A 21,548-nucleotide genomic window follows, 5' to 3' on the forward strand; every position below is an offset into this window, starting at 1 on the left:
TCCAAACGTGTGCTCTCATTCAGTTTCAGGGCCAGGGCATTCTGTCAAGGATATAGAATACCCTGGTTGAAAGATATTCTTCCCAGAGAACCAGAAAAATATCCGAATGGTTGCATTTTTTCTCTAACACAAAACCACTCATATGAGTAATGCATGGACTGAGAGAGACAAACAAATCAACACTGAAATATTACAGATCAACAACACAGATACCATTCTCATTTTATTTAAATTATATTTATATAATTAATTTGATTGTTTTTTGTTTTATCTGAGGGTTCGAGGGTCTTCTCTGAATACCTTTAAGGCCCTGACGGTTCACCACTGGCAGATTTGGTGTATCACTGGTGACTGACTGATGCATCAGTAGTGAAAGGTAGATACATACTGCCATTTGGTATGCAAACCGCTTAAAAAGCGTTAGGTTTCTTTACTGATAAAGATGTGATTAAAAGATGAACTTTCTGTATTTCACTTTCACTTCTATTTGTATAACTTTTTAGATCTAGCATTTCAAAGAGAAGCTCATAGTTAGGCCTCATACGACCTCTCTAAACTTCTCCCGGAGAAATTTGAGTTTTCTTTTCATAACCCCCAAGAGGATGGGCAGAATGGTCTTCATTCCTTTTACTCATACATGAGTTAGATGTGAGACTTCAGATTCAATGCTCATTAGAGGTGGATGATACAGGGCCCACAATCTGCAAATACTGAGATACTCAGGGCCTGGAGGTAAGGGAGAGGGAGGTATGATCCTGAGGAGACTGGATCTGAAGGAAGGGTAGGTAAGAATCTTATTCAGTCTGATAGGGAAAAAAACAGGAGAACACACACACACACACACACACACACACACACACACACACACACACACACACACACACACACACACACACACACACACACACACACACACACACACACACACACACACACACAAACACACACAGCATAGATGCCTAGGGCCGCAATACAGTTCCTTATATTAAACTAATTATCCAACTTTCTTTTTATCTGTCACAATGTAAGACAACAATAAACATATGAGGATTCAAAATAAGAAGAAGCTAGTTGAAAGTCAGACAGTGTGGATGTGGAAACACTCATTATTCACTATTCAAAAGAGAAGTAGATGTGCTTTTAAAATGCCTAAGGTATAAAATGGCAGAAAACGATCCATGCTCTAAGAAAACCCGAAGAGATGCCAATATGAAACAAAGTGGACAGGAAGTGGACAGGAAGAGGCCAAGCCTCCAATAAGGAACATGCGCTCTAACACCACGGAGCTTTCAGGAGAAAAGCATCAAGATGTTACAGACAGTAAACCTCTTCTACAAAATCTACAAGTTAAACAAACACACAATTGGAGTGTTGAATAAAACTTGTGCATGCAGGGTCTGGCTGTGTTCCTGTGTGTGTGTGTGTGTGTGTGGGGGGGGGGGGGCCTACCTGCGTGAAGGTCCAGGTGAGCTTCATGTGTTTGGTTCCTGCGTAGCTGCACTCCAGCAGCCGGGGCCTGCTGTTCACATCCACCAGACACTTGTTGTCATCATCATCGATTGTGGGGCTCAGCACCCCGAGGTGGAGCTGCTGGGAGCTGCTGTAGTACACATTCTGCTGGGAGACAGGAGCAGAGGGTGAGTACTGAGGACTTCCCGGAAGTTGTTGATGAAGGCATCTAAAGGGACCCTTTAATACTTTTAGGGTGTAACTGTGAGTCTTAAAGGGGCCCCATTATGGATTTTCGGGTGTTCCCTTTCCTGTAGTGTGTCGTGTAGCCTTTTGTGCATGTAAATGGTCAGCAGAGGCTAAAATCCTGTTGTACCGTGTGTGGGAGTGTAGCATGGAGACATGTCCCAGGAGAGACACTACATACTGATATACACCTGAACATCAGCAGGAGAGTACTCTTTAAAGTAGAGACACTACATACTGATATACACCTGAACATCAGCAGGAGAGGACTCTTTAAAGTAGAGACACTACACACTGATATACACCTGAACTTCAGCAGGAGAGGACTCTTTAAAGTAGAGACACTACACACTGATATACACCTGAACATCAGCAGGAGAGGACTCTTTAAAGTAGAGACACTACACACTGATATACACCTGAACATCAGCAGGAGAGGACTCTTTAAAGTAGAGACACTACATACTGATATACACCTGAACATCAGCAGGAGAGGACTCTTTAAAGTAGAGACACTACATACTGATATACATTACGTCCTGTTTAAAAAGACTTTTTAGCTGTGGAAAACATTAAGAGATACTAACAGTCAGCCTTCTCTTATCGTTTTCTAAATGTGCTTTGGCAATTAACTACATAAAAAAAGAGGTAAAAAGGAGGTAAACAGCTGCAATCAAACAGGCGGCATTGTGGTATCATCCACATTTCATAACAGATCAGCTGTAATTAAATCTCCTAAAGTGTTTTATTTGTGTGCAAAAACTGAAGCAACATTAAATGTAAGAGTTGAGGAGCCAAGCCTTTTCATATATCAAATGATTATACGAAAAGATGATGCCACTTTATTTGTGAGAGAATTCTCCATTGTTTCTGAAGTGTACATTCCTGCTAAATTCATTACATCAGTCTGCCTTAGAATACAGTGTTCTATCTTTGCAGCTTTTAATCAGCTTAGGTGCAATATCATCATATAACTTTAACTTCATGACTACCGTATTTTCCGGACTACAAGGCGCACCTGAATATTAGCGGCACAAGCTAAAATTAGGGGAAAATCCTATTTTGTTCATACATTAGCCGCACCGGACTAAAAGCCGCAGGTGTTTTAATGTTTAATTACCATATGTAAGAGAATATGTATATATCTTTCTTAGTGGGAATTTGCGGAAGTTTGTTATATTTTCAGCGTAGTCGGGAGGGAGTTGCTGACACACAGTCGTCCGCGCCCTGATGGACAGTCCTTTTCGTTTCATAAATCTGTGACACCAGGATGGTCCACCTCTGAAATTTTCTATCTTCATTTCGGTGGCGACTGTTTTGGCTTTCAGTCGGAACTGCACAGTTGAAACACCTCGCCCGTTTGCTCTCTGTGCGTTCACCCAGTCTTCAAGTTTGGGCCATCTGCTTTTATTACCTCTGAAAGCTTTTTTCGTCTTTTTGGACTGAGCCAGTTCTTCACGCTGGCTGTTCTTCTCCAACGTCTCACCATTGATTCGTTTATACCAAGGGTACGTGCAGCAGCTCTATTTCCCTCGTTGAGAGCCAAATCGACTGCCTTTAATTTAAAAGCTGCATCATATGCATTTCTTTTGTTTGCCATAATGAGGGTTTGTGGATGAAAGCTTCCTTTGCTCCTGTAATACTCGTCTTGCTCTTGCTAATCTAGTGTCTTTTTCGCGCTAATTCGTACGGCACTACTTTGCCTGGCGGACGTACATGTGACCAACATACCACTCTTTTCCCCCGTGACTGTGTGTCTGATCGCATGCCCTTCTGCCAGACAAAGTAGTGGCGTACAACAGCTGAACAAACCAAAACAAAACCTCTTACGATATCACAAAAATCATGAAAAATCCATAGAAAAGCCGCACCGGACTATAAGCCGCAGGGTTCAAAGCTTGTGCAAAAAGTAGCGGCTTATAGTCTGGAAATTACGGTACCTAAACTCAAGAGCTTCCTCTCATACATCAGCACACACTTCTGCATTGTTTGCAAATGCCTCACATTCACAGATATTCGTCATTAGCAGCAGGGAGTGGTGGAAGTAGGTTATATATTTTTTCACTTGCTTATAACTTCACCTGCAAAATGTGCAAGGTTTCTAAACAACATTCCCATTTTAGTGTGGCCAAAAATAAACAGGCCACCTGTAACTGATCTAATTAAGAAGAAAAACAGAAAAAGAAAACAGGGAGGAGAAATATTCCGTAATGAAGGAGGGAAAGGAAAGGTCAGGGATGGAAGTGTCGATCCAGGCTGTGTATTAGTGGAGAAATGTTTGCATACCTGAAAAACAAACAAGAAAACACAAAGACTTAATAATGAATGCAAATATTAACCCCGTTTTTAAGCATGGGAAATGTCTTCCAAGGTAAATCAAACACAACCTGAAGTATTTTAAAGTTTAAACCACACACACTTCCCAAGTCTAACAGAAGACACAGATCACACACAGCCTGACATGAGCGGAGCAAAGGGAAGGATCAAGGTTGACATGAATTCCAAACAAGCCAACATTTGAGAACAAGGAGAAACAAAAAGTCGAGAGTGCATTCAGAAGCACCGCTGCTCAGAACAAATGGAAACCTAGTGAGTGTGGGACGCCCTCGGGGGGTAATTGAGGAGAATGATGACAGTCTTATATGAGCAGGGCATTTCTAGAGAGGAGACATTATCACACTTCATTACACGGCTTAGTTGAGTACTCGATTCTGATTGGTCAATTTGATATTTCCGAGGTTGAAAATACTTGCTAACAGACCTCAGCTTAGCATCACATGAACATTGCTAAGAAGGATCAAGGGGACGATGTGTAGTCATATCAATCCACAGAAAGAAGTCTGGTGGCTTTAACGTTAGCTGTTGACAACAGACTTAGTGTTCTCCATCAGAAAACAGAGTCGAATCATTTTGAATATTCACTTTTATATTTCTGGATAGCACAAAACGTTCTAATCATCACGCTAAACCTTAAAGAAAAGAAAAAGAGAACAAGAGAAGGAAAGAAGTTAAAAGACAGAGTGCCAGACGTCAGAGAAATCACCAGAAGAAAACAGACAGGAAGTAAACAATGGGTACATGCCATGTCCTTAACTTGCATCCCTGCTTCCTTCACTTGAGTCGTTTCCTTGCGTCTTAAAACCTTGGAAACCACACGAAGAGAGAGGAAGCAAGGAACTGAGTTTAAAGAGCAATGGGACGTCCTTTCCAGCTGTCCGACACAGCTGGATCGTCTGACAGCAGCCAGCTGTGTCGTCGTTTTATTCACACACAAACATCTCCCCCAACTGCCGCCTCTGTTGGTACACATTTACTGACATAAACATGTGTATCATTTGTTGTACACCGAAGCAAATTAAATAAAAAAAGGTAAAAGCCATTCTTAAAATGTATTAACGAACAATAGTTTTTCTTGGTGACTTTAAATCCGTCTCTTTTTTAATTGAATTGTGTTAATCATGAGCGATTTTGATTATTTTTGTCCATTTTTTTTCATAGATGATTCATTAATTAAAACAATACAAACTGAGGAGTGATTTCCTTCAACTCCGCTGTTAAACGGCTTCTTCCTGTAAATCTGTAGACAGATAACCACTCAAAAGTGGACTGTGGACCAGTGAAATAGGAGAAGACCTCGGCCGAGAGTCCTTTGTAGACTTATTATGTCATTGTTGAATTAATGCTGTTAAACTTGACAAGAAGCATCTTGGATTCTTTCCAAGATCTTGGATTAATAGCCTCGCTGCACATAATCCGACTCGTTAACCAGCCACTGTGCTTCTGAGCTGCTGTATAAAACAACAGTGCATCTACAGCTGTATGAGTGTGTTGAGTGTGTGTGAATATGTCCAAGTGTTTTGGTTTCTCTGTCTATGTGCATGTCTAATAAGAGAGATTAATCTTGTATCTGTCAATAGATTGCAGCTCAGCTCCCAGCAGAATGCTATCTCCTCTCCTGCCACGGCGTCTTAAAACCTCTAATGGAAGGATTAGCACGGTGCTGTCAGAAGATAGCAATCTCTCCTGACAGATGTACACATTAGCACGAAGGGACAGAACAAAGCCTGTAATCTAGGATGATGCTCTGATGCTTAATGTCTACCTGCAGCAGATGACAATTTTAACAGAGCAACAAAAAGCTGTTGTTTAGTGAGCTGTGCTGCGGGACATATTTTACTGTCCTTGGGCAAGACACTGAACAGCCCTGGCTGACCTGTCAGCGTGGGACTGTGTGAGAAGAGCATTTATATAAGACCCTAAAAAGCCTCTGCCATCAGTGTATGATTGTTGATATATACTGTGAAAGAGCTACAAGTGATCAAACGTTTAGATAGAAGCAGTACAGTAAAGAACACTGGGTCAGTATTGAGCCTCAGAGCGCAGTCTGGCACAACCTGGACTGCTCCTGAGTGCTGATGGAGAGTAGATGATTCAGAGGAGCTCACTGTGGGGCAGATGTGCAGTGATTATGTAAACGTTACTTTTTAGCCATACTATTTTATATATAATGTTTAGTTCGCTAACTTGCTTGCCCTTTCTAGCCTACATTAAAAAAAAATGTTGATATTGTTATAGGCTACCATGTCGCATCATAATCATCTGTAACATTTTTATCCTCGCTGATAAGCAACAGGTACTTCGTTCAGAGGTGGGAGAGGTATTCAGGTCTTGTACTGAAGTAAAAGTGAAAGTACTCAGATCTTGTATTGAAGCAAAAGTACTCAGATGTTGTACTTGAGTAAAAGTAGAAGTACTCAGATCTTGTACTTGAGTAAAGTAGAAGTACTCAGATCTTGTACTTGAGTAAAGTAGAAGTACTCAGATCTTGTACTTGAGTAAAGTAGAAGTACCAGAGTGTAGGAATACTCTGTCACAGTAAAAGTATTCTAAATGTTCCTCCAGTGAAAGTAGAAAGTACTCTCATCTAAATGTACTTAAAGTAGTGACAGTAAAAGTAGTCATTGTCTGATTGGTCCATTTCAGAATAATATCTCTGATATGTTTTATAATGATTGATCATTAAAGTGTTCTCAGAGCTGGTAAAGGTGCAGCTAGTTTGAATGGCTTTGTATACTGCAGGGTAGCTGCTGGATTTACTGCAGGTGAACTACAGTCTGATTTAAGGGCTGATTATATTTACCATCATTAATCCAGATCTGTAAAGAAACTAAAGGGATTCAATACATGTAGTGCAGTAAAAGTAAAATAAAAAAACTGAAACGCTGACTTAATTAAATGTATTACTGTATGACAGCAGCACTGCTTTGTTTATACAATTAACTTCTGAACTGTAGTGGAGAAGGAGTACGAAGTAACAAAAAATGTAAACACTGAAGTTAAGTACACTCAAAAGTCTCTCAAAGTTGTACTTTAGCACAGTAGTTGAGTTAATGTACTTAACACCACTGAAGAACATGCCAGTCAACTTTTATCTTCTTTTATCTTAAGCAAAAACAACTGGAGTCAAAGACAGCTTGCAGTCCATGCAGGAGGACAGACAGTCAGTTGGACAATGGGTTTGAACGTTCCAGCAGAACCACCAGAAACAGCAGGAGTTTAAATTATCTTCCATCTCTGCTCAAGAGATACCAATGTCACAACACATTTGACTTTTTTCTCCACTACATTTATTTTAACACTCACCATTACTATTTACTTTGCACATATAAAAGTCCTGATATGCAGATATGCTATACTGCAGTTCTGTACCAGTAATCTACAGAGTATTTGTAGTATCTGTATTTGGTCCACGTTGTCAAACTGAAATGCTCTAACATTTATAAAAACAGGTACAAGTACACTTAGCAAATAGTGTTGCAGATGAGTACTTTTATTGAAATAAAGGATTTACTACTTAAAACGCTGAATAAATATAGCATACCTTGATTTATATTTCATTGGTCAGTTAAATTACTTTAATAATGACTTTAATTAAAATATGCAAGCATTTAACCAGCTATTCTTTTTTAATAAATGACGAAATTAGTTCCTAATTTTAGACATTCTTTACCCAAACAAGAGAGAAAGTAGGCATGTGCACACACACACACACACACACACACACACACACACACACACACACACACACACACACACACACACACACACACACACACACACACACACACACACACACACACACACACACACACACACACACACACACACACACACACACGTCTACAGGAGCAGTGAGAGAGCAGACGTGAGGGTAACTACAGAAATATATTCTTCATTCTTTATAGATACAGATCGGAAGCTGACTTGAAAAACCCTCTTTTTCGTAATACTATACATCTTACAGACTCTGGGGCTCATTACGATCTCGCACACTGATCAGATTGGTCACAGTTTTAATACGCTCACAGAAAGTCATTTTCAAAGCGGATTTCTTCAACGCAGAAATCCCTGATATTAATGACTCTGAACATGAACGAGCAGCCTCTGCTTCAGCCTGTGCTGTCTACGCATTTTATATTTTAAAAGTGTTTTCAAATGTATATCTTGGAATGAGATTCTTTAAATAGGTAAGATGGCGATTAGTTCCGCAGGATGGTTCAGATCGTTTTTCTTTCTACTGATGAATCAACGCACGCAAAGAATCAATATTGTAATATTGAAAAGCCAGCAGCAATTACTTTTTTCTGACGAACACACAGGTAATATGTTTTAAACTTTAAAAAGTCTAGTAATTGGTTTACTCAACTCACTGACTCCCTAGCAATGTCTCAAGTTATAAATCAATGTCTTATAAAGTCTGTAAACAAAAGTCACTTTGGGAAAAGCCTGTTGTCTTGGCGTTTAATCATAAAGTAAACGTGTTCTGCTTCCAGGCTGATTTTTAGCCTTTTTATAAATTAAATTCAGCTACAACATTTCAGCTTGTTCATTTCTATCTTAACTTACAAACAAGTTCATTATCCTGCTAATTCTCTCTGTGTCGACACCCACGTACCCAGCCACACACACACAAGTGCACACTTAACACAATTATGTTACTTTACCGGATATAACATTAAACTAACTAATTCACTTAAAAGCAACAGCACATCAGCACAGGTATTGTCCTAAAAATACAAGTATCACACACACACACACACACACACACAGACACACAGACACACAGACACACAGACACACACACACACACACACACACACACACACACACACACACACACACACACACACACACACACACACACACACACACACACACACACACACACATACAGATAATGCTGCCCTGCTGCTAAATAGCCTCAAAAGTCTCCTTTTCAAACTTTATTGATCCAGTCACAAAACAATCTTTAGCAGCACTTCACTTGGGGCATAAATCTGATTCCTATTACGTGCTTAGCTTCCTCCCCATTTCGAGGAATATGTTTTGTCATCCACACCTTGAAATTAACCCATGAACAGTCAATTTATATCTTGTGTTGTTCCTCATGGAGATTTTCATGGATCTCTTCGGCATCTAAATAACTCAACATGCTGGGAAATAAGAAATACATTTCTAGAAAATACAATAATTGTTTCCCAACTTGCTTAAATTAGGCTGTGCGTTGTGCTGAGAGAGCTGGAGACCAATCACAATGCTGAACTGAGACATACATTCAGTGGAAGCACATCTATGAATGTTATACAGTTAGGCTCTGAGGGCTAATTAGATCTGAGTCGGAAAATACATTTGCATTTATATATATATTCTATGACGTTAGGGAAGGCAATATACTGTATATATACAGTATATGAGTAGTATAAATACATGTATTTCCATTTCCTGCTACCTTCTGCAATGAGTTTAAAAAGCATACTTCTAAATGTGTTTTTAAATGCTATTTTTAATGTACACGTTTTTGGAATAAGAGTCACATTCAAAACTTTGACTCAATAAATTGTCATAAATCTTTACAATAGTATGTAAAGTTACCTTTGGGATCTCCATCTGAGCCTGATGTTTCCCTCCGAGGCTAAAAGCTGTCAGAGCCATGTGAGACTCTGAAGTATGCGCTCTCTTTTTACCTTTAGTTATCATCTATCAACCCAGCCGATCTATCCTGTTCTCCCATTGATGATCGTAACCAGTGGCGGTTGTAGACTAATTTTACTGGAGGGGGCACAATAAACGCAGGCTATAAAAGACAAAGACAGTATAAAGTAATTGTGTGAAACAAACATAAAATACAGTAATTGGTATTTATTTCAGTAAGAGTAAGTGTCAGCTCTTTGTTTCAGTAACAACATGGATTTAGTAGTTAATTTTTTCATTTACAATCCTTGTTTTAGTAACTGAGTTACAATTTTGTTAAATAACATAAACAGTATTTGCTACAACACTGAATATAAGGCAATGAACAGTTCAGCCTCTGCATCTCTTCTAGAAGTTCACATTACAGCAACAATATCCTGCGATTTCTGGTGATTTTTAGTCTCTCAACGGCTAGGTTTTAAACTTACTTGAAGAAAAAAGGGATCAGCCTCTGGTCTAAGACAAGTGCTGTTTTTTGCCTGCGCGCTTCAGGGGGCCAGTTGTAGCGTACCACTCAAAGGGGTCCGACTAGAATGGCGAGTTACCAAAGGGCCACACCCCTTTGGAGTGTCATGATCTCTCCTCTGTGATTAAACGCCATATTATGTTCCAAACCACATCCAGCATTATTTCTGAAACAGTCTGGAGCTCAAACGTTTCTCTCTCGGTTTACCACAAGGACAGGACCTTTATATTACACACAGTCTCTCCAGTACAGCGTTAGCTCTGAGTGTTAGCGATGCTTGCTAATGTAAACACAGACCATAATACTTCCAGAACATGTGGCGCATTGTATCTGATACAGCACATAGCTTGTTCTTTCTCAGTGTTTACCACTAGAACAGAGACATTATATGTATTATATATATACATATATATATATATATGTCTATTATATATGTATATTTGTACATTATATATATCACATACTGTACATTGGAATAGCTGAAACGTTTTTAATAAATTATACAATATTATTTAAAGGATTGGATGGAAGTAAAGGAAGTTGCTGCTTTATTTATGTCACCTGATACAATGGTTCTTCACCATCTGGGACTTCCTAATCATGCACAGAGCAGCAAAAGTAGTTATTTCAGCCATGGTTGGTATCTACATGGATATAAGAACCTCGTTCTGCTCCTCTGCGTTTCTAGGTTGATCGACGCGAGGAAACAAATACAGTATGATGCCACGGTCTAACTTTTGGGAATGGTCAGGCAAAAAATGGCTTTTAAGTACCATTGTCTACAAACTACATATACTGTCTGATAGTCTTACCTATGTATTTTTGTTGTCATATTTTGAATATAGCACTTTGAATTTAAATGGGGTATTTTTACAATGTTGTATTTCAACTTTTATTTTAATGAGGAATCTGAGTACCTCTTCCACTACCTTTAGTACATGGCATTTATCCTCCCTAAGTCTTCATAAAAACATATTGCATGTACACTGAAAATTGTTCTGCAAAAAGGTGTGAAAGTGAAACAGCAAACTGAAGTTGAGGACAGCTGCTTTAACTCCAACTATAAAATCAAAGACTTTGCACTCTTTGGCCTTCTTTGCCACATTTTATTATATATAAACACAGCAAGCTGCTGGTTGGTACACGAGCACTGAATTTCCGTGGTCCTCTACCGCCAGCCCGTAATGTTTGTTATTGATAGTAGTTCAGTGTGGTGTATTTACTCTGTCGTAACTTTAAGCTTTCCCAAGTTGCTGGAGACAATCGTTATGTGTCCACACAGTGAGTCTCAGGTCGTTCCTTTGCTTAAACATTTCATCTCCAGCGGGTCAGAAGTGCTGAGGGCTTCCCAAATGAAATCCCTCACTCTCAGATTGTTGACTCTCTCCCTCCCTCCCTCTCTCTCTCTCTTTCTAATCCTCTTCTGTGTCAAGTGGCAAGAGAGGAAATTAAGAAACGTTCTCCATCATTGACATTCAATGGTTCATCAAGTATTCAATGCCATATCCATCCATCCATCCTGTCTCTCTCTCACACACACACACACACACACACACACACACACACACACACACACACACACACACACACACACACACACACACACACACACACACACACACACACACACACACACTCACACACAGTAGAATTGGAGGATTCTGTTCATAAGTAAGATGACCCAGAGGTAATCCAAAGAATTGGACCAATCGGAATAAAAGGATCTGAAAGTGGAGAGAGAAGGACCAGGGGGAATAACCTAACAAAAGATACTGCACATGAATAAAGAGCGGAAAGTGATGAAGGCAGGAAGGGAGACCAGAGGAGTTTTAGTCTTTGAAGTCAGCTGTGAAACTGTTGCTGTAGCTCTCTGCTCTGCAGCCTCCGGACACTTATCCCTGATGTCACTCAACTCCTAAACACGCTGCAGGTCCTGAGCAATGATTTCAATACCAATAATTTATAATATGTTGTATAAAATGGTGCAGGGATGACGTATTTTTGTAGGCTGACCCGGAAGTAAGCTGCACATGGATTCCCTCGAAAAAAGTAATGTGATTTCTCCATAGGATTTTGGAATATTGTAAAAAAAAAAAAAGATAAATGCACATTTTGTTCAGCCGGATAATCTCCACGTCTACCCTACTTTTATCATTTTCGGGTCACTGCTGATGTATTTAATGTCGTAGAACAAAACGTGATCTGTCTCTTAAATGTGTGTCAACCACACACCTTATTTCGAGCTATTTTCCAAAATCCTACGGAGAAATCCCACTGACTCTGAGACAAGGGAGCCGGGAGTGGTAAAATGCTAACTCACTTCTGGGTTTTAGGACTCGCTCCTGCACCAGGTTACCTGCTGCTGCTATTCAGACATACCTCTACTCCGACATTGACGTCTAATTGTCGGAGTGGCGGCATTTCCATTATTTTTAAAACGTGCCACTACTCCGACAACATTTTTCCATTGTCGAAGTAGCGACAATTTTTTACTTTTTTTCAAACATTCCGCCATGGTGCGTTGGGTCTGCATAGCTCCACTTAAGTGGAAGCATTCGAAGCGGTAGTTGACTCTGTCAGACACGCAGGGCCCCCCTCCTCCCTCATGGACGCTTCTGATAGCCCTCCCAAATCCACCGCCATTGCTCTTCCAAATCTCTCCATCGTCATCCCATCAGCTCCAGTCTACAGCTCCGCAGAATTGGGAGCAGCCTCGATGGCTTGCATAGCTTTAACTTTCTTTGAGCGACTCCCTTGCAGATCGGACGCAGGGCGATCAGACAACAACGAAATTGAGTGCCAACCAGTCAGTGCATCCATTACAACAATAGGCTATATTATATTATACAAATAAACTGAATATGTTAAAAAAGTAAATGTTAAAAAGACACACAAACAAAAATGAAAGAAAGACGATGCCCCGACGTGCCTGGGTAGACTGTCGGAATGGCGATACTAAACTTGTGTCGTTATTCACCCTATTCTCCATGGTTACAAGGGCGGAGCCATCTTGTTTATTTTGTGCTAGTACTTCCGGTGGAACAGCTGAGGCGTTCACTAACATTAAAAGCAAGGGCAAAAAGAAGTCAGGTAAAATGACGAGTATAATTTGTGCAGTCCGTGGTTGCCATAACAATTGGAGAAAAAGAAGATTGTCTCTTCAGCAAGAGTGTTTTACTCACGGGAAGAAGCGAATTGAATGCTGTGGGCCATCGTTTCATCTATATCCGCCTCCTAGCGTTGAGGAAGACCGGCGTCTTTGGCTGAGGGCACTTCACTTAAAAAAAACTCCAAAAAGACCCTATGTCTGTTCGTTTCATTTTGTGGATGGTAGACCTACTACCCAACACCCGTATCCCGAGAAATGGCTTGGTTATGAAGCTCCGGTGCGACGTCCGCGACGACAGCTTGTTAGGCAATCAGGTAAGTTCTCAGAACATACTTTGCCATAACGCGAGTTAGTAGCTGTGGTAACATTCTGTTATCGACTGCTTGTCAACACAGTTTTAAACGATTGTAGTTTAGGAGTAAATGTTTTCAAAATAGTGTTAACCTTAGTTAAGCCATGACAACACGGATACATCTTAGTTTTAACTGAGTCATTATTTTCATAGAGGCATCAACCAGCAATGCTGCTGAGGCTGAGCCTGAGCTCGAGCCGGAGGGTGATGGACATCGCGACATCGGAACGCAGTGGGAGGATCAATGCATGACCGATCACAACTATGCTGCAAGACCTTTACTTCACCAACCTCTGCTGTGTGACCAGGCAACCCAGTGCTCAGCGAGCACTGCAAAATATCAAGAGCTTGTGCGAAATGACAACCTGAGCCTACTTTACACTGGGTTGCATCTGGATGCTTTCACCTCTTTGGCTGATGACCTAACCCGTGATTTCTCTAACAGCTCTCATATTCATCCGTGGGATCAGGTCTTAATGACTCTCATGAAGCTTCGTCTGAACCTACTTCAACAAGACATCGCAGAGAGGTTTCAGGTGTCACAGCCCTTTGTCAGCAAGGTAATTTCCTAACCGGAACTAGCTGACCGGAAGATCATACACAAAGCGGAAGAAAAAAGTCGTTAAAAATGGGCGGGGCGTAATAGGGTGAATAGGGGGATGTCGGAATAGAGGGTGCACTCCCCTGCACCACTCTATTACATGTGTTTTAACCACAAGTTCAGTCACTGAAACCTGACATTTCATCAGGGAGAAAGACAGGTAATTTATGCATGAATGTGAGAGAATATCCATTTACAGCAAAGATTATGGTTTCATCCATTACACACTAACATTCTCTAATCCCTCTTTAATTAGTGCAGCAGGTACAGGAAAGATAATGACTTCCATTTTCATTTTATATGCAGTGTAATGCAGCATGTAGTAATAATGTAAACGCATCTAAATATCTCCGAGTAATTGAGTAATTAGTTCCCCATGCTGATGCTTCAGTGAGCCGTGATACTCCGCTGCTCTCTATCCCTGATAATCTGGAGACATGCTTCAGTTCGCTGGCAATACGCTTTGCATGTGTTGGAATTCTAGGCTTCACTTTTGGTGTTTAAAGTGATGACAGTAGTATGTGTTACGATCACTTGAGTTTCCCTCTTGTCTGATTGTCTGATTGGTTGCCCCTGTGTTTCACCTCCTGATGGTGTTGTTTATGCGTTATGAACAGGGCTTGAAAACGAAATTATTTTTCAATCGTTCCGTTCCGAACGGTTCAGGCATGTTTAACGTTTTCGTTCTTGCGTTCCGCCACCAACATATCGTTCCTGAACCGGTTCGGAACGTAAAATATCGTTCGTTCTTATCGTTCCGGCAGTGTTTGGCGGGCCTATCAAGTCTATGTGTGTGGACTTTACCTTAGAATAGACGTAGGCTACTCATTAGTATTTGCCCTTGATTTACACCGTAGCTCTGCCCAAAAATAATAGGCTAAATCACCGGCGGCATCCAAAAACATTCTGATGGGCTATCCATCCCACATAGCTTACTGTAGCCTGTAGGCCTATTCCATGATAAATAATTTCTTATCAAAAACATTTCTGGATAAGTGGGGGAGAGACGGGACGAATGAAACACGTGCGCCAATGCGCGAGATCCACATTTCTGTTAAGCTTTTTTTCTACCATCTGAAGACTATATTTAATCTTATTCACTTATTCTATTATTATTACTTTAGGCTACTTACTTGAGCCCTGTTGCAGAATTTATAGTGGATCCTCCTGTTTTATTTTGATCCAGCATTAAGGCGTGGGTGACGATTGAAACAAGTGTTTCATTCGTCGAGTGTCCTCCTATACTGACACTTAAATCCTTTTTGTCAGTAAACCTGACAACGTTAACATTTCATACTTTCGGATTTATTAAAGTAACGATTCATCTGCTGTATGGTCATAACATCCTACTGCATAAAACAACTAAAACAACTTTTGATCACAAAAAAACTACGACGGGTAAGATGAATGTAGGCTACTGACAGAATAGCCTACATGTTTCATATGTGTACTGTTCTCGAGGAAATCGCTGTTTCATTCGTCCCTGCTCTCCCCCTCTCCTGCTAGAAACTCCTTACCTGGTTGTAAGTTTTATCCATATGGAGATCTTCAAAGGCTTGCTCAATAATTCCTAACCCCGCTTATAAGCGAACATGTTGTAGCCTGTCTGTTGCTGACAAATATACCTCCAATTTCCTATTTAACCCTACATAGCCTATAATTGCGCAAACACTTAAAATCCCGACTTTAAAACGACAAGGCGTGGACAGGCAAAATAGGCTATTATGTTATGCCTACAATTTCCAAATCAATTTCACTTTAGGCCTATGCTACGAGCTGGCCTAAGATCCGAAGTGGCAGACTATAGGATAGGCCTACATTACAACAGCAAGACAAAATATACACATTTGGACCGAAGGTCCATTTATTTCGTTTTTTACAAAGTGCAGAAATCAAATTATTATTCGCCTACAATCAAATTATGAACAGAACACATTGGTAGGCCTATCTGAAATAAAACAAGTTTAAATTGTGCTCAGGCTTGGGAGGAGGTGACTGGCTGCTACAGTCCATACTGTTTATTCAGACGTACCAGCAGAATGTCTTCAAGCACCTTTTCGTTCAATGATGATCTTAACGGGGAAAGAATAAATTTCAAACTCGAAAATGCCCGTTCGACACTGACTTGCGTGACAGGGAGAGGGATGACGCTCATAGCGAGCTTGTACAGGTCAGGGTTGGATACAGAATACCTAGCCCAGTACTGAAACAGATCTTCGGTGCGCCTTAGACGGGCTTCTTTGGAGTATGTATCCAAGAGTGACACGATGGAGACGTGGGGGCGTCGCTGTGTTGAGCTGGTGTCTCTCTCTTTTTCCATCAAAAGGTGCTCGATTTCGTCGTCAGATGATGTGTGAGATTGAGTAGGGGAGGCTGCTGCGCACACATCGGAGCCGCTGGCTGCATTGCGTGGTTCTAGGTTCTGTATTGCCTCCCATGTACGGTACAGGTGTATTTTCGCCTTCTCGGTCTGACATTCGGTCAAAAACAATCGATATCTAGGATCGAGGAATACAGCAGCTATGAATGCGTCATTGTCAAATAATGTGCTCTGGCGTGCTTTGATGCACTGGGCTACCTTTCTCGCAAAGGGGCTTGCTAGTTTTTCTGTGTCCAGTGAACATTTGAGCCATATGCCGTAGAACTCACCCGCAGTTAGCTGATCAGACTGGAGACATTTAGTGGCGATTTTCGCGGGTTTCAGTGCATCTACTGTGTTGGACACATATTCCCTTTCAGATTCACTTAGATGTAGATCGGGGATGGTTGGGGCCATGTCTTCACAAAAGGTCTTAAGCTCGAGCAGCCGCTGGAGCATATCATGAGTGGAGTGCCAGCGAGTTGCACAATCCACAATTGCTCTCTTGTGCCCCATTCTCTTCAGAACACACACCACATTCTGCGAGCGCAATCGTTTTGCTACACGTCTTGCCTTTGCTATGATGTTGGACGCTTGTTTTAATGAATCGTCAACGGCCAACTGTAGAGTATGCGCCGCACATCTTACACTACGCAACACATGACCGTGCGACACAGAATCGAGTTGAAGGATTGGCTCCTCCTGGCTCCCCTCATCCTCCCCAACCATTTCCACATCCTCCCCGATCTCCTCTGTCTCCTCGCAGGTTGCATCTTCGTTGCTCACAGCTCTCTCTTGGATATCTGACAGTAAGCTCACGGCTTTAAGCATATTCGCCCCATTATCAGAAGTGACTGAATACACCTGTTGCAAGCTAATGTTATATTGACGCAAGACGTCCATCACCACAGATGATATGTACTCAGACGTGTGCCGTTCTGTCAGATCTCTCACTGCCAGGGTCCGCAACACAACCCCCTTTCCGTCAGAGTACTGCACGTTAATACCCAGCACAGACCGGTCTCTACATGTTGCAGAATCTATTTTCAGCATCAGAAGCCTCCCGCTCAGTTCAGTCTCGAGCTTTTCCCTTTCGTCCTGAGCAATCTCTGACACCATATCACGAATGTTCGATGAATTGATTGTAACATTTTTCCCCATGGCGTTCTGTATTGGGTCGATTATTTTTCTAAATCCCGAATCTTCCATCAATGAAAAGGGTCTACCGTTAACCGTGACTAGCTCTAAGCACGCCTCTTTGAGGGTTTCAGGGGTTAATGCCACTTGGACCTGTCTGGGCTTTTTCACCATGACCGAGTCCAAAGTATTTTGCCCATCCGCAGCTGGCCTCTTGTTTGGATTTTGAAGGTCTTGTAGTGACTTCTCGAACAACTCTGGATGTCGTCTTTGAATATGTCTCTGCAGGTTGCCGCCGTGATTCCCAATGATTTCTATCCCGCAGCCCTCGACTTCGCAGGTAGATTTGTTGGACGTTTTATATAGCTCAGCTTCAAAAGCATCGCCTCTCGCTGGGGTGTGATTCGTGACAGCAGCCTGCATTGAGCCTAGCGGGCAGCGAAGTGAACGTTCAACCGGAAGTAGTCTTTTTTTCCCCTGACAAAGGCTATGCTTTTGTGAAATTTTATAAAAGTTTTGAGAACGAAAAAAAACGTTATTAACCGGTTTTGTGGATTTCAGAATAACAATTCTGTTCCGGAACAGTTGAAGACCATTTCGTTTTCGTTTTCGTTTCCGTTCCTCGTAAAATTCCGTTCGTTTTCGGTTTTCGTTTTCGTTCCTTGGACCGGTTCGGAGCCCTGGTTATGAACGAGGACAACAGAGAGACCTTTATTCTTCATTAGGTTGGAAGTTTACGGAAATAAAAAAGGAAAGTGAAACTGATGCCTGTGACAAACAATGTGAAATCTGGACTTTATTTGATCATTTCAGTTAAAAAGTAATGTTCATATTTCTCCTTTTGATTAATACAGAGCTGAACGTTCAAAACAAAGCACAAGTTTTAAATTCGTAACGTAACTTTCGTGAAACGCATTTCACGGTCTTGATTGTTTTTTTTCCGTGAACGGACAAATGTTGTGTCACGGTAAAACTTGGAAACTTGCAAATGCCGTCCCACAAAGCATTGTGGGAGAGCATTTTCTATATTCCTTTCCTAAAGGAAGGTCCAGTGTTTCCTAAAGGAGGTTATAAAGGAAGTTTCAGAGCTCCTTTCCTATCCTCTAGAGAATTCCAACAGCTCTTATCATGGCTGCCACTGAGGTACTGCCGGGTAATTCGACTCCGTTAGGAAACTTCCTAAGATAAACTGACAATTCCGCTGCAACGTTAGTCTCATCTTCCCTTTGTGTTCCTCGTTGTGTTGTTGTCATTGTCCCTGCGTCTCGTGGTCCAGTCTGTTTGTTTCCGGGTCCTGTCCGGATTCCTCTCGGCTGCCCTTGCAGAGTTTATATGTTTTGTTGGATCAGCTTTGGTTGAATAAAGCTTGCTTTTTGTTACACCCCCATATCTGCCTCCCCTGTTTTCACTGCTTTTGGGTCCTATTTACCCCAACCCTGACAGTAGTATGCCTATTTTCATTCAAAATATCATCTTACTGTCCAAGCTTTGCGCCCAGTTTAAGTACAGCACTTTTTTGGAGAATAGAAAAAGCTGAAAACCCTTCATTGTGGCATTTTCCATGCCAAGTTCTTGACTTTAAATAAATAAATAAAGATGGATGGAGATAGTAATGTACAAATGAAAATCAATTGGCCCATAAGCATCAGCTGATTATGCTGTCTCCAGGAGAGAACATATAAACAGGAGAGACACAGTAGATGCCAGCACAGCAGATTCAGCAACTGATGCTGAGTGTGACCATGAAAGGAAGTTGGAAGTTGGAAGTCAAGGCGCCGGTCAAAGCTATTAACTTTACCGACAATGGAGGCGAGGACTGTCCTTAGAAAACACTTGTATACAGAATACGGGCTGGGTATGTGGGGGGTCGAACACTGAGCATGCAGCTGGGAAATGATGCAGAGAGTAAAATGTGAATTCTTAACTCCGTCAAGTTAGGGAGCATTTCAATTGGGTAAAAGTTCAAATACACAGCGTGTTTTCTGAGCATACATTAAAAAGGGCACTAAGTGCAGCCTTTACTGTTCTCACAATTAAAAGACCAACAAATCTGCAGCAGCCAGATAAAGTTGTTGAATGGCCTCAGCAACTTGAGGAATATTTTTTAGATCACTCTTCAAGCAATACAGTTCAAGACAAAGTGCCACTATTACTGTTAGGGTAATGGATTAGCTCTCTGCTAGCATTTCCTTCCAAATCTCTCCTGTAATTAGTCAGCATTATGGAAATGTGACTTTTTATTTTATGCAAATTACATGCCCTCTTAGCTCAACATTACTGATGCCTATATATACAGAGAGTCACTATAATAGTTCAACTGTATTAACTGGCTACAAAAAGTGCAATCTACTTTTGACTTGGAAACATTTTTAGCTGAACCAGCCAATGTTATAAAGTACTGTATATATACTTTACATAAAGTCTATGTGTATGGAGAAAGTAATATTCAAGCATATCTTAACTCATTGTTAGTTTTTTTCTGACCTAGAACCATAGACTGTATAGAACTCAAGGGTTTAGAGATAGTAAAGCTAAGGTGGTAAATACGCTGTAGTTTCAAAAACTATGCAAATATAAAAACACAAATGTACCAAAACACATGCAAATGAAGAAAGATCTTCACCTACGTTATGCAACATGAACTGAAACAAAACGCTGCAAGAAGCTCAAAACACAATGGAAACCAGGGGGCACTAAAAAGTGACGCACACAGCTTAGAACGGAGCACTTGGTGACGTTCAGGATTATAAAGTGTAAATGTACGTTTTATTGGCTTATATCAAAAATGTGATTACATGACTCCCTCTGATGTTACTGCAGATCTGCTGTTAGCTAGCTAGCTAACGTATCTAACCTAGTCATTTCAGATATGCTGATAAACACTTCCAGTTATGAGACAGACAAACTCTGAAGAGACAGTTGTCCAGCTTTATAATCGTGAACGTCAAGAAGCGCTCCGGTCCCAGCTGTGTGCGTCACTTTTTAGTGTCCCCTGGTTTCCGTTGTGTTTTGAGCAGCGTGTTTTTATTTACAGCGTTTCATTTATGCAGCTTTTTAGTAATTGCTGCGCATGTTGCATAAAGTTTGTGAACATTTTTCTTAGTTTGCATGTGTTTTGTGTTTTTCATTTGCATGGATTTTGAAACTGCAGCCCGTTTTTACTTATGGAAATATTTGAAGGCCGTTGTAGTGCGTTTGCACCTGTCGGCCACCATACAATACAGAGCTAAATTCTGAGTCACATTTGGACTGGGTCTGTCTGATGGTTATTTATCAAGCGGAGACAGACATATCTGTTTCACATTAAAACTAGGACAACATATTGTACATACACAGCCTTTTTGTTGTTGTAGAGAAAAGAGAATCTCGCCAAAATCTCTCATTTAAAAGAAACTGTGATGTAGTCCAACTATTTTCTGCAGACAACATTTACTAAGACCTCAATTGGTGCTTTTTTCAGTTTTTTATGTCTTTGAAAAGACAAAATAGAAAAATAATGAATATTATGTAAGCCCACTGACCTGTGGTGTCATACCATGACAGAGGTACATGATGGGGACATTGTCAGTGTCCGGTCCCTGGTCCAAACACAGGTCGTCTCTCAGGTTGTTCTTCAACTGTAAAATGAGTGACGGAGATGCAACAGGTGAGAAAGTGGGTGGGGGAGAGAGAAAGGGAAAACGTGAAAAAGTAATCTAATCTATTCCTATACAAAGTCTATACCTATGGGATTTAATAAGTGTGCATGTGATGAATGATGGAGGTACAGACAGTAAAGACGAGGAGAACACCTCCAAC

At 40.9% G+C, this 21,548-nt stretch overlaps 1 protein-coding gene across 1 annotated transcript in view; it reads right to left on the reverse strand.

Moving 5' to 3' along the window:
- Positions 1-21,548, reverse strand: part of galnt18a (UDP-N-acetyl-alpha-D-galactosamine:polypeptide N-acetylgalactosaminyltransferase 18a) — a 204,351-nt gene that overhangs the window by 14,607 nt on the left and 168,196 nt on the right. The window contains exons 9-10 of the mRNA XM_063876841.1: positions 21,272-21,367; positions 1,450-1,617 (exon numbers count right to left, since the gene is read on the reverse strand). Coding sequence (XP_063732911.1) covers positions 1,450-1,617; positions 21,272-21,367 — 264 coding nt within the window. The remainder of the gene's footprint in view (positions 1-1,449; positions 1,618-21,271; positions 21,368-21,548) is intronic.

Source organism: Eleginops maclovinus, chromosome 2 (assembly GCF_036324505.1).
Source record: "Eleginops maclovinus isolate JMC-PN-2008 ecotype Puerto Natales chromosome 2, JC_Emac_rtc_rv5, whole genome shotgun sequence".
Classification (NCBI taxonomy): Eukaryota; Metazoa; Chordata; class Actinopteri; order Perciformes; family Eleginopidae; genus Eleginops; species Eleginops maclovinus.